Raw genomic sequence first — 14,123 nt, forward strand, 5'->3', positions numbered from 1 at the left:
ATTTGGGATATATTTAAAAGAGAATTAATGAAGAAATAAAATAAAAAAATATTATATTAAAACATATTTGAATTTACATTTACACAATAATAAATTAAATTATTATTAAAGAAATTTTAAATATAAATTTATATTACCTTGTCAAGAATCTTGAGCAGCGCAATGTACAAATTTATTTGTTGCAGTAGTAAAACGGATATAGAGATGTCCAAGTGTTTAATCTTTAGAAGACGTCATCCAGCTAGCAGCGACAGCTCATATATATGAAATTTCAAAGTTACGTAATATTAATATAATTTCCAAGAATCTTACTTTAGGGAAGAAAGCTCATTTCCGTCCCCTGCAGGTGTATAGTTTCGCTGTCATCTTGATGAAAAGATATAAGCATTTATGTAATATACGGTGGAGTATGTGAATTATATAATGTTTTCATAAATTACAGACTGCACATGTCTTTTAAAGAAGGTACGTTAACGTCACTATTCGACATCAAAATAATAAGAAAGTTTGGTACGAACAGCTTTATCGATCCTGGTGTTAGGAACTTGGAAGTAATTTATGCCAGCAGAACTGTCTTGTTTCGGCATGCATAATTTTGAATATTTCTATATAAATAATTTGTTATTCGCATATTATGTTTAATTTGAAATTATAATGCAAAAATAAATTAACTAAAAATAAAATTTGACAAATTCTTATTACAAATATACAAAAATTTCATATTTCACGTTAATTATAGAATGTTTATTTTTATTATTTTCTAATAAAGTATCTGGAATTATTTCTAAAAAATAAAGCGTAAGATGTTTAATCTTTAAGTGAATTGTCTATTTAGGCTGTATTTCAATATACACTGCTAGTATTCAAACTCTATATTTACGTGTTACGTATATACTATAGATTTTCAGTACTGGCAGTGTATATCAGAACGTAGCCTTAATTACATTATAAATATAACAAAACTAAATCTTCAACTTCTTAACTAATAAGCAACATAATATACCGCATAAAATTAATTTATGAAAACTTGTAGCATATAATAAACTATCGTAGAAAGCGTAACGCTCGTCATATTGAACGTCACATAATCTTGCGAAAATGTCCGAATTAACTCCGAAGAGTTAAAGTTTCCGTTGCTTATCCGACGCATTACCGAAAAGTGACTAAAACTGAAAAGTTGAAGACATTACGGGCGTGAACTCGTCTTTTTAATGCGACGCTACATTTTTCTCAGCGGCAATAGTAGCAGCAGACTGCGCACTTCCTCGAAATTGTGAAAGCACCTTTTACGCGTCGTGTGCCACTGCAGAGAGAGTGGCAATAAATGTCAGTGCGGCACATTTTATTATGGTGCCTCCACTATGGTACTTTTCTGGGCATCGTTTCTTGCAGGCTGACCCGCGAATATGTATTCGATTTTATCACCGTTGATTCCGGCATATACTTCCATTGGGACCTCACGTCCTGTCTCATCGCGAAACATATTTGCCTATCTGTTTTACTGCTCGTATGGCTCTTCGTCTTTACGCTCACTTTCCCTTGACAAATATTTCTACTTGAAACAAAAAGGAGGGCGCGTGCGCACCACATAACTTTAATAAGTTTAATATTTTCATGCTGTGCAGCTATAGTATACCAATTGTAGATATATATATATACCTTAAGGCTCCTGAATAGTCACCACAGCTATATTGAATCATGACGTCAGAAGCAAAAAATAATACATTAATTTTTATTACGTGCCATTTATGAATGAAGACAATTTAGATAAAACAAAATGATGAGATTGCTTTAAATCATTTGTAAAAATGAACGAAAACTATGCATATTCTCCCTGATAGTCGGTAAATAACTGTAAAAAGTAATAAAAGGCATGTGTAAATGAAAATAAGCTACGCATTGAATAAAAGCACTTCATGTGCCTTTTATGACTTTTTACGATTATTTACTGACTGTCAGGGAGGATAAGCATAGTTTTCGTCCATTTTTACAAATGTTTTAAAGCAATCTCACCATTTTGGTTTAAAATCGTTTGATTCCAAATTGTCTTTATTTATAAATGGCACGTAATAAAAATTAACGTGTCATTTTTCGCTTCTAACATCATGATTCAATATAGTTGTGATGACTACTCAGGAGCCTTAATATATTATATATAATATCTCGTTATGTTATATTCTTTAAAAGATAGACATTTTGAATGACGTAATGATTATTTTTTTTATAATATACAGACGATCCCTTTTTCACAAGTCATGTAAAAATATTACAAACGCACACAAATATATATTGTTGTATGCATCCCTCGAAATCGGAAACATGATACAAAGGACATGACGTGACAGCGTACAATACCGAATTTTATTCAGTGTGGGTATTGGAATTCGATATTTTCATACGTCGCATACATGTCAGCACATCGTGCTGTGTGTCGTAATCGACACCGTAAACAATGCAAAAGTCTACCAAATATATCGTTATAAAAACTTATATTTATCATTCAGCGTTTTTATATTTTCTCTTTTCCGCATGTTTTTCCTAAAAGCGCACTATTAAAAAAAAAAACATCATTGTAAATCAATAGATCATTATTAAATGACATGTTGAACATACCAACTAAAAACAAAGTAATTTACACGGAATGATAATTAGGGTAACTGTCTCAATTAGTGTGCCTATCCCTATTAGTGTGTTTTTGTATTTCAATAAATCATAAAGAAAACTAGCACAAATAAATAATAAAAAATATTATTTTTTGTTAAGTTAAATTATTAATGATACATATACGATACCGAAGATAATATTTTATTTTTTGAGTATTAAAGTATCTTAAATATTTTCCGAAAGATATGAGGAATTTATGTGAATCCAATAATACGTACCGCAAGATTTTAAGCTTGTCCCTTAAATTATTAATGTGCCCTATATTGAAGCTGAGAACGTTATGAATACTTTGAAATAAATATAATTCACATAATGATTTATATAACATTAATATAAACAATTAGCTTAAATTTAGTTTTAGTAATTATATGTTAAAATGAGTCACATTAATATGGCTATCGTCGCTTAGAGAACTCACTAATAAGGACAAAAACATATTTTCTATTTTTGTCAAAAGCATTATAAAGTTTTTTAGATTAAAGAAATAGAAGTATAATATTATAAGAAAAAGAAGTAGTTGAAAAACCGATATTGATTGCAAGCAGATAAAATTAAAGCTACAATATTTAATAATTAATTCAGTAATAAGTAAATTGGCTAAAAGGCACATTAATAGAGACAGTTACTTTATTAATTTTTTAAATTAAACGCGGAAAACAAAATTTGTTACGAGTCCAATTTAAATGTGCGTGGTATTTTTTCCTAAATTCCATTAAAATTTCTTTGTTCACATAACAGATTGTCAAATTTTATTATTTATGTTGATAAAATTATATGCATGTTATTTAAACGTCTCCAATTTTTAAACAAATGTAATCTCTAATACTTTGCCGCATCAATAAAAACGAGGAAAAACATTTGTTTCTCTATTGGACACTATGCTAAATGGAGCGCGGCATCTGTAAAGCGATGTCAGCAAACTTTTAATCGGCAATTTGAAGTAATACTTCGATAGAATCGGCTACATTCATTTGGCCATAAATAAAATATATTGATACAACTGTTTGAAGCAATTATTACTAGATATCAATTTAAGCAATTTTATACTATTGGAGAATCAATATCTCTCGTTAATGTACTTGTGTTAAATGTTTGATTTATGTTGCAATTAGAGCTATATGGATTTTCTATGCTAAACATAAAGTTTGTGTTTTTGAAACACTCAGGAAAAAAAGCAATCGATATTTAATATTCCCTGCAAATAGTATATCAAACAGTACAGGCAATTGATTTGTAGGCAAAAGCAACTATCTCCAAAAAATCTACGATTAATAATTTTAATAAAGGAAAATAGATTTATACTCGGTTTTTGAAATCGCTATTCAGTTATATAATTTAGTTGATATACTTAACTCCATTTTATCGTGAACACAATTGCTATAAATACAATCAAATTGGTGTGTATTTATTGTACGTCAAGTTGCTAATGATAATTGATATATTCTATCAAACTGTTTTCCAATATGTGGAGTTTTCGTGACTTTCCAATAATGTTATTTTACTTTTCTTACTTTTAGTTTTTCTTGATCAATTGTTATTGTTATAGTAGCATATCATTTTTTTTATTTCTTTTTATTTTCGAATTTTAAAAGTAAAATTGATAAATTTGAAAAAAAATTGCTTTAAAGAAATTTTAAAAAATTATTTTAGGGAAAAAAATTTGTCAAAGGATTACTACTTTAAATATTTAATAATTTTCCTGTTTAAGAAGCCACCAAAATCCATTTATCCTGAATATGATTGCCTTCCTTTTTTTTACTACCCTTAGTACTTTATTCATCTTAGTGATATTACGCCTTTAGTGTATCAGTATTAATCATGACTCAGACTTTTTTATACACAAAAGAATTTAATGTTACTCTTAGAGTGAATCTTGTTAGTTGTATATGTCAGATGCATGAAAGGGCTTTATTTTGAGAGGCGATTTTCTCAAAAGGCGGCCAACAATGGCTGTCAGTTCTTGTCTCAACGACGTCTGACCCGAATGGCACAGCTGTGGTGAATTTAATTGCACTTGCTTATACTGGGATAAAGAATTAACCAAGATCGCCTAAAAGAATGGAAAAATTCTTGAAGTAAAAAATCAGGACACTTAAATGAAAAACTTTCAAAAGATATGTCATTAAGATGATGACTTTTCTAAAAACGTAATTGCAATTTGTTGAATATATGCATTATTTTATTTTTTATATAACAGTTTACTGCTTACAAAAATTTTGCCTTATTACGTAAATAATATAATAGAAATTTTTTAGTAGAGGAACAGCGAAATATTGCTTTACCATTTGAAGTACCAAGCGGTCATTATTAATTATTTAAATTTTTTTAGATTAATATTATGTTTCTTATATAAAAATAAGATTTTAAAATTTTGTGATTTTTTAATAATTATATTTTTTACATTGATGAAGTATTTGGTTCTTCATATTTTTATATTTTCATAATAATTGTTTTGCTTATTCCTTTCAAGTAAAAGTAAGAAAGGGTACTTCTAATAAAATATCCAACTTTGTTTATTATTTTATGTTTATTTTATATATATCGTGTTAAAAAAAAACAATATAATGGATTTATTCAATTTTTTAATTTTTTGTTAATTTTTATTTTTATCTTTATTTTGTTACAAATATTAATTATTAACTCTATTTTGTAAAAATTCTTATCTGCAAGTATATATTATATTAATTTTATAAATTAATATCTTAGTTCAGTTTTATTCAGTTTTCTTTATTAATATTTTTATAAATAAATTCAATTTTCTTATTTATCTTTTTACAATTATTAGAAGAAATTGTATTCTGTATTAAATGTTTTGCTTAATATGTTTTGTTTAATTGTTATAAATTATATGTACGCAAGTTGTGTAAGATCAAAAAAAATTTTTTTTTAAATTCTAGAATCTTTTATTTTTTATTGTATTTCCTTTCTAAGTTATACACGCAAATATAAAATACATCGATTTCATATTTGATACAGATATCGCCGTTTACGAGCTCCCGTTTTGTGTTCCAGAGTAGATATTCAATCGGCACATAGGAATGGGAGCTTTTATCAGTGCTGTAGCGGATTTTGCATCGATCTGCTGCAAAAGTTCTCCGAGGAAATTGGTTTTACTTTCGAGCTCATAAGGGTAGAGGATGGCAAGTGGGGTACTTTGGAGGTAAGCCTGAGCAAAATTCATGAAAGGTGCTGCTTTCTTACGTCGTACGAAAGATAAATGTGTCTTGTAATGCAACGAGAAAATTCCCGCGGAGCATTTACCGCAGCCGCAACGGTGCGCTTATTTCTTCCTTTTGGACGTTTAAAATTTTCTGTCCTTTCATGTCTGCAGCAGACACCTACATCGCCAACGAAATGTAATACGGCTTTAAGGGCATGACTGATCGCTTTTAGTCTTACACCTCTAATAAATTTCTCGAATATAAAAGGAGAGAAAAAAAATTGTGCTTTATTGTTGCAACTCTCGATATAGGACTATGTAAAATTTGAAAATCGAATTATCTGACGATAGTAATTTTCTGCACGTGTGTTGACCCTATTAATGATTATTACGAAATGAACGCATGAATGAGTTTTCAACGCGTTTAATTTCCGCTGCACAAAAATTACTTCCGACGATGCAACATATATATTTACGCTTCAGCGACTGCTTAAATGGCCCAAAGCAAATCATTTTTCGTTTATTGAGCGTTTTAATTAAGTTATCGAATCATCATCATTTTATGTTTTTCTCTCATGAGACGTATATTAAATTACGATTATTGCGCTAAAATAATAAGAAAAAATATTCGTTTCAATCTTGCATATCACGCAAAATTATTTTTAGTGTTTTATTACTCCGTTATACATTTTCACATTTATAAATCAACAAACATTAAATAAAATGAACTCTGCTTTTCGATAAAAACAATTCCGCGAAGAATAATTGACTTTTTGGCATATCTAATAAATATCACGAGTTATTAACTATTGTATACAGAATGGAAAGTGGAATGGGCTTATAGCTGATCTCGTCAACCGAAAGACCGATATGGTGATGACTTCGTTAATGATCAATTCGGAAAGAGAAGCGGTAGTCGATTTCACTGTACCTTACATGGAAACTGGTATTGCCATTGTTGTAGCAAAAAGAACAGGCATAATATCTCCCACTGCGTTTTTAGGTGAGAATTGCATTATAGAAACCGCTTTGTGTGCAAATGATATTTAAAATACATATTTACAAATTGATAATATATCTAAAAAATATATTATCTTTATTATAAATAAACATTGTTACATAAATTAAGTAAAATATTTGCATGAAGCATGCTACTGTTATTTCGAAATATTAATATTACTGTATAAATTAAGGGAATATTTACAAAAGCAGTAATTTTGTACGAATCATCACCGCATGAAAATATACGATGAATGTCTGTATAACCCAAAATAGAATTTGCTTTAGCATCTAATAATGCATTTTCAGAACCGTTCGATACGGCTTCATGGATGCTAGTAGGCATTGTTGCCATACATGCCGCAACGATAATGATACTGCTCTTCGAGTGGGCATCACCCTCTGGGTTCGACATGAAGGTAAACCCTTCAGGCGCTGCGCAAAAACTGGTATTTTTTTATTTCGCTTTTTATTAACTATGTGTATATGTTTTCTCTTTGTTTGCACCATTATCTTTCAAAAATATTTGCACAAATATTGTGATGTCATAACTAGAATAACTAATTAATTCTAACGCATGCTTCAGTATTTGTAATCGAAAATTGAAAGAATACATTCCTAGACTAATATTATATAATAGCTTCTAATTTGCAGTTATTATGTGTGTGTGTGTGTGTGTGTGTGTGTGTGTGTGTGTTGTTCGTACAATTTTGTATAATTAACAAAATTTTTTTACAGGAATTTACTACTTCGTGTATATTTTTTATGTGTATTTTTTATCATTACTTAATGTTTCTTATATAATTACGTAATTCACTACTTTTTTCAGCATTACGTATGATTATTTGTTTTGCATGTATCTTGTACAGTTTTGTAAAAGCCACTGCGTATCAATGTTCTCATAATCATAGTTAAATTAAATTTTTAATTGGAAAAGATGTAATAACGATGTACTATATTTCTTATAACACATGAGCAATTTCAAGTTTTTGCTCATGTTACTGCTATTATTGCACAATGTTTTTTTATGTCAGTGATACAGATCTTTCCCTTTCTGCAGAATAATCCATCGACGAACCATCGATTTTCTTTCTGTCGTACGTACTGGCTGGTCTGGGCCGTATTATTTCAGGCTGCCGTCCATATCGACTCTCCCAGAGGATTTACAGCTAGGTCAGTGAAAAGGATCCTTTTCCCCAAGAATGTCGTTTTCCCAACGAATTTTAATTACCGACCCGAGATAGAACTCGAGCGACAAATTAGTCTTCCGGTACTTCGCTTAACCATTCGAGATCGGTCGCTGTGCATAAATGTTTTTGGGCAAACATTTACTTGTCAACTATCGTTTTAAAATATAAATTACTTCAACTTTTATTATAAATTGTCATATTGACTCAAATCTAAAAAAATTTACTTCATGTAAATTATACATTTTGTTAATACAGCACCAGTTTTATAAATCATATTAATTTAAGTTAATTTATTAAATTTTTTTGAATAATAAATCAATAGAATTGAGACAACTTTGATCAAATATACAATTAATAAATATAAATGGAAAAGGAAAGCTAAAAGCTTGATAAAATAAAATAATGTTTTTTAGAAGAAAATTGTCGATGTAAATTTTTTTGAATATTTATTTTATTGTTGAAACTGATAATATGTATATTGTATAATATAATAATGTAATTAGAGAATCCTATATAATGATAAAAAATATTAATATTAAAATATCAATTAAAACATTTTTATCTTAACAAATAAATGTTTCATTAACTGTATAATATAATTTTATTAATTTTTATAAAAATTGCAAAATATTTGAATTAAACAAATTATTAAAAACCGACTAATAAACGAGCAAATGAAAATGTTAAATGTACAATTAACGTATATTTGAATTCAATGACAAGGATTTAAGATCTCTCAAGAGTGATAGCCAATTATCACTGGAAGACAGTTATAATCAATCAAATAGTCAGTTATAATCAGTCAAATAGTTCGTGACTATTATTTTACACCATTGATTTCATTTGGATGGATTCAATGTAATTCTCGCCATTATATCAGGATTTTTATTTTAACATCTAACGTTATTTTTTGCGGATTGGTGTGTCAATACCTTGGTATGTTACAGTACGATGTTGAGTTTCATCGACTTTTATGTCTACGATTAGAATAGTAAGATAATTTTTTTATGTTTGATTTGTAAATGAAGACTCTATGAAACGTTTTAATAATTTTTTGTATACAATTTTATTGTCGCTGAATTTAAATATACGTCAATTGTTTATTTAACTTAATTTACTCGTTTGTTGATCCTTTTTTGATAATTTATTTTTTGATAGATTGTTTTACTGTATCAAACAATCAAGCAGTTATATATATAATTGTTATTTGGATTAAAAATTTACAACATGCTTGAATCAAAACCATAATTTATAAAAAATGTCGACGTACTATCTATTCAGATTTATGACGAATGTCTGGGCATTATTTGCCGTGGTCTTCCTCGCCATTTACACTGCCAATTTGGCTGCCTTCATGATCACGCGGGAAGAGTTTCATGAATTCAGCGGTGTGGATGATCACAGGCTCGCTAAGCCTTTTTCTCACAAACCCATGTTCAAATTCGGCACGATACCATGGAGTCACACAGACAGTACGCTTGCAAAGTATTTCAAGGAGATGCACTCCTATATGAGGTCTTTCAATAAAAGCAGTGTTGCAGATGGTATCGAAGCTGTCGTTACTGGGTAAATATATTTTTGTAATATTACTCTAAATTTATTTATCAGGAAAATTAAAGCAAAAATTTAAACAATTATTTTAAAATAATATAGAAGCGTAGTAAATTTATATTGTGATAAAAAAATTTTTCTTTTATGTAAACAATTTGTGTATAGATATCTTGAAAAAAAATTAATTTTTAGATTTGTATGTTCTTGTTTGGCAGGTTTTATATAAAAATTGCAAAAGATTTTATAACTGAAATAAAATATTTTATTTGATCCATTCGTATACGTTTATATTATATACAGATTCCAACAAATATAATTGATATAAAAAATATATTAGTTTGAATCTGATTAAAGGAATAGAAATTTGATTATCTCTGTGTCTAAAGTGAGACACTCTATTTAATTCTGCAGTATTATATATAAATTAGAAAAGGTTTCACTCGACGTTTTGACGTAAAGCCAATTTAAAATGTCCTTATGAGGATATAATAAGGTACAGAGTATCTTGTTATAACTTGTGCAGAGACATGGATGCGTTCATTTATGATGGCACAGTTTTGGACTATTTGGTCGCTCAGGATGAAGATTGTCGATTGCTAACGGTCGGATCATGGTATGCCATGACGGGATATGGTCTGGCGTTCTCCAGGAACTCAAAGTACTTACAAATGTTCAACAAGCAGCTGTTGGACTATAGAGATAACGGTACTTTTGCATGTGCTCCAAATCTTTTTAAGCATCCCGAAGAATACTTTCACATCTAAAAGATCCTTCTGTGTGTGTAAAATATATGGATCCGTAAATTTTACTTGACGGATTACTCCGCGATTATTCTTCGTATTCATGTCATTCCGTCAATTCTAGGAGATCTGGAGCGATTGAGAAGGTACTGGATGACTGGGACGTGCAAACCTGGAAAGGAAGTACAAAAGAGTAGCGATCCGCTAGCACTGGAACAATTCTTGAGCGCATTTCTGTTACTGATGATGGGTATTCTTTTGGCGGCAGTCTTTTTACTTCTGGAACACTTGTATTTCAAATACATCAGACAACACCTGGCAAAAAGCGACGACGGTGGCACATGTGCTATTTTCAGCCTGGTAAGCATTTCGGATTTTAATATCGCGAAAATCTCTTAATTTCCTGTGCTATTTCTGGAAGTAGGTCATTCTTAACTTTAAAACCACCTACAGAAGGCGACAGATGTTTAAATATTAATAACATTTCTTAAATCGTGCTATCAATAATCTAAACCAACTTTTTATAAATTTGCAATAGATATTATATACTTTTGAATAAAATAATTTAATTGATAACAATCTATTGTATTAGCATTAAGAACAAAATGTAATGCAAAATGTTTAAAGTGTATTGACAATAATAATAAATTGATAATATAGAATTAAATTGCACGTATAACAGTACTTTAAGAACATATTAGATGTTAGATACATATTAGATGTACAGTCCCTGCAAGAAAATTAAATTTGAATATATGTTTAATATTTACACTTTAAATAAACTACATACATATAAAAGTTTTGTGACTAAAACTATATTTTTGTTTAATAACACATTTTTGTAGTTTATTTATTTTATTTTGTTATTATTTTTATTGTTAAAAACTAAAATTTAAAAAGTGATAAAAAAAATTTACATTTTTCTTTTTTGTAAGTACTTTAAATATTCAAAATAATTTATGTAAAGTTTGATTATGATTCACTGATTAGTTACAAAAATATAAAACAAATAAATATTTTGTTTATTTACTCGACAACATTATAGTTCATGCATTGCAATATAACTCTACTTAAATAATCTTGAATATTTAATGTATTTATATTTAAAAATTGAGATTTTTATCATTTATTTTATAATACATTTCCATATATTTGTATTAAAGCACAGATTTAAAAAATACTACTATTTATTAAAATAACTTATGATCCAGATAGTAAACTGTCACCAAATTTGTTGTATTATTTTTAAACTGTGATTAATCTGTGATTTAGAATATTCTGTATTTTTTTCATAATTTTATAATTATTTTGAAAATATGTATAAAACACTCTTAATATCCAAAAAATATTTTTAATTTTCTTTGCAAATGTATCGGCAAATTCTTGTATATACACTTTGGTCTTATTCGATAATATCTATTTTCATAGATTTCGATTAGTGTTGAAAACTTGAAGGAGGATAACAATATGCAAAAATGTTTTATTTAAAGAGCGTGGGGAAATCCTTGACTTTTCGTGGTGCAGTGTACGAAGCGCAAGATATCTTAAGGCATCATAGATGCAAAGATCCTATCTGTGACACCCACTTATGGAAGGTCAAGCATGAACTTGACATGGCTAAGATCAGGATACGACAGCTTGAGAAGGATCTTGAGGCCCACGGAATAAAGCCAACTCAGACCAAGTACGCTCCGTCCTTCTCCTAATACCGCTTAATTCCGTATCAAACTACGAAAGTACTCGACTATACCGAGTATTTCCAATGCGATCGAGCGAAGAGCCGAATTGATCAAGTTGAATCGCACGGCTTGCGAAGACGGAGGCTTGCCCTTCTGATCAGCCATGCTATTCAATTATCTTCGAACTGATCGTTTAATATCGGATGAGGAATCATACCCTCATATCGCAATTCAATCATAAGTTTTCCGTTTGATTGATTTTATTTCTTTCTATTAAAACAGGGAGAGCTCGCAAATTTTTTAGAATATATCACCTTGATATTCTCATCAGAAGTCTATATGACAAATGAGGTATTTTTTTTTATATAGTTAATCTTTTAATGCCGGGTTTTCCTGAATCGAAATATCACGCTTGTGTACGACGAGAAAATAAAAATTTAATGTTACGAGTAATTGTGATATTGAAAATTTTTTAATTTTAGTAAACGGGATCTTTGAAAATATAGTAATTTTTTTAGTGCGTGTTGCATAGGACGAAAATAAAAGTAAATCAATATTGCATAATATAATATATATCTAGCTGCAATAACATTCTATTCAATTTCAACACAATGTTCAACAAAAATTAAATTAGTTTATTTTAAACGCGCTTGTTTTTTCAGTGTATGTTTGAAAATATTGGAAATTTAACTATTAAACCTCAAATAAAAATACAACGCTCGTAAAAAAAATTTAAAGGAGTTAAAAAAATAAAAAATACTTGTTACTAAAAAACTATTTTGGCAACAATTATATCAAAATGTTTGGCTTAGCAATAATCAATACGTCGTGAAATTGAATTTAACATTGACATTGAAAGATTAATTGACATTATTTATAATCAAGTAAAAAATGTTTTGTAGCAGAAAACGAGACGTTTAATCCACTGATCAACATTACGCATTCTTCATTTTTTTTCTCTAGATTACGGTTACGCTTTCACGAAAAATACTTTTCGCAGAGTGCTGTCGCTTGTTTTCCATTTCCAAAACTGGAAATCTTTGTTCTAGAAAGCTTTCTTTTGAATCTCTTCATTCTCTTCAATCTTCTTTTCACGCTTTCTTTGCTCTCCCGGAAATTACTTCGTAAAGCGGAAGTGAACCCGTGATAAAAGTCTACGCATGCAGTTGCACATTTATTCTTATATCTATCTTTGTTCTAATATCTTGAACAAACTTATGCTCGGTTTTCTATGCAAATTTTCATGTTACAGTTTAATTTATTACGGAAATTATTGTTGTACGAGTAGCAAAGCTCAAATAATTTCCAGACCGAGCTTAAGTAGTAACCTACTTTCTAACGTCACTTAGAATCTTGTTCGCATGCATCTATCTATAATAAAACGAAACGTGCGTTTTCGATGGGACGTCCAATGTGTTGACGTCTTTTAATATCGCAGAAGTCCCATCGCACGTTTTCTTCTTTTCTTCATCTTCTCTCTTTACTACTGACAAGCACTTTCTCCGAAATATTACTACTTCATACTAAAAATCGTGTATTAAAATGTATTAAATGCAATATTAAATGGTATTTATTTTTAATCTTAATATTTTTTAAATATTAATATTCTATTTTTTTTTTATATTTCAAAATAATCTTAAATTGAATATATATCTTTAAAATTCAATTTTTGAAAAACGATATTATTGGTATTTTTGATAAATTGAATTTATATATTATATAAGGATTCTATATACAGGGTGCGACACGGGAACCTATAGTATTTAAAATCGCTATAACTCTTCAACAAATTATCGTACAGAAATTTTTTTTTAATGAATTTATTCGTTATTTCACAAATTTGTATTCGGCATAAAAGATTATAAGCGTATCACTTTGTCTTAAAAATTACATCGCATAAATGCCCACCCTTATTTTTTACACAATTCTCGATTCTGTTTTTGAAATTTTCGATAACTTTTTTTGTCATAACGGTGGTAATTTTCGCTGATTCTTCCACAATGTTGGCTCGGAGTTGTGCCAGGTCCCTTGGCTTGTTTGCGTATACTTTGGACTTCAGGTACCCCCATAAAAAGGAAACTCACCACCGTTGATTTCTTCGAGCATGCGTTCACAAAATTCTAATCTGGTGCCGTAATCG

General features: G+C 29.1%; 1 protein-coding gene across 1 annotated transcript in view; it reads left to right on the forward strand.

Moving 5' to 3' along the window:
• The window catches only part of LOC108756633 (glutamate receptor ionotropic, NMDA 2B), a 171,733-nt gene that overhangs the window by 153,688 nt on the left and 3,922 nt on the right, over nucleotides 1–14,123 (forward strand). The window contains exons 9-16 of the mRNA XM_018500601.1: nucleotides 5,677–5,824; nucleotides 6,644–6,827; nucleotides 7,133–7,242; nucleotides 7,884–7,996; nucleotides 9,295–9,579; nucleotides 10,088–10,269; nucleotides 10,429–10,664; nucleotides 11,795–11,988. Of these exons, the coding sequence (XP_018356103.1) occupies nucleotides 5,677–5,824; nucleotides 6,644–6,827; nucleotides 7,133–7,242; nucleotides 7,884–7,996; nucleotides 9,295–9,579; nucleotides 10,088–10,269; nucleotides 10,429–10,664; nucleotides 11,795–11,988 (1,452 nt within the window). The remainder of the gene's footprint in view (nucleotides 1–5,676; nucleotides 5,825–6,643; nucleotides 6,828–7,132; nucleotides 7,243–7,883; nucleotides 7,997–9,294; nucleotides 9,580–10,087; nucleotides 10,270–10,428; nucleotides 10,665–11,794; nucleotides 11,989–14,123) is intronic.

This window comes from Trachymyrmex septentrionalis, unplaced genomic scaffold, assembly GCF_001594115.1.
Source record: "Trachymyrmex septentrionalis isolate Tsep2-gDNA-1 unplaced genomic scaffold, Tsep1.0 scaffold129, whole genome shotgun sequence".
Lineage (NCBI taxonomy): Eukaryota > Metazoa > Arthropoda > Insecta > Hymenoptera > Formicidae > Trachymyrmex > Trachymyrmex septentrionalis.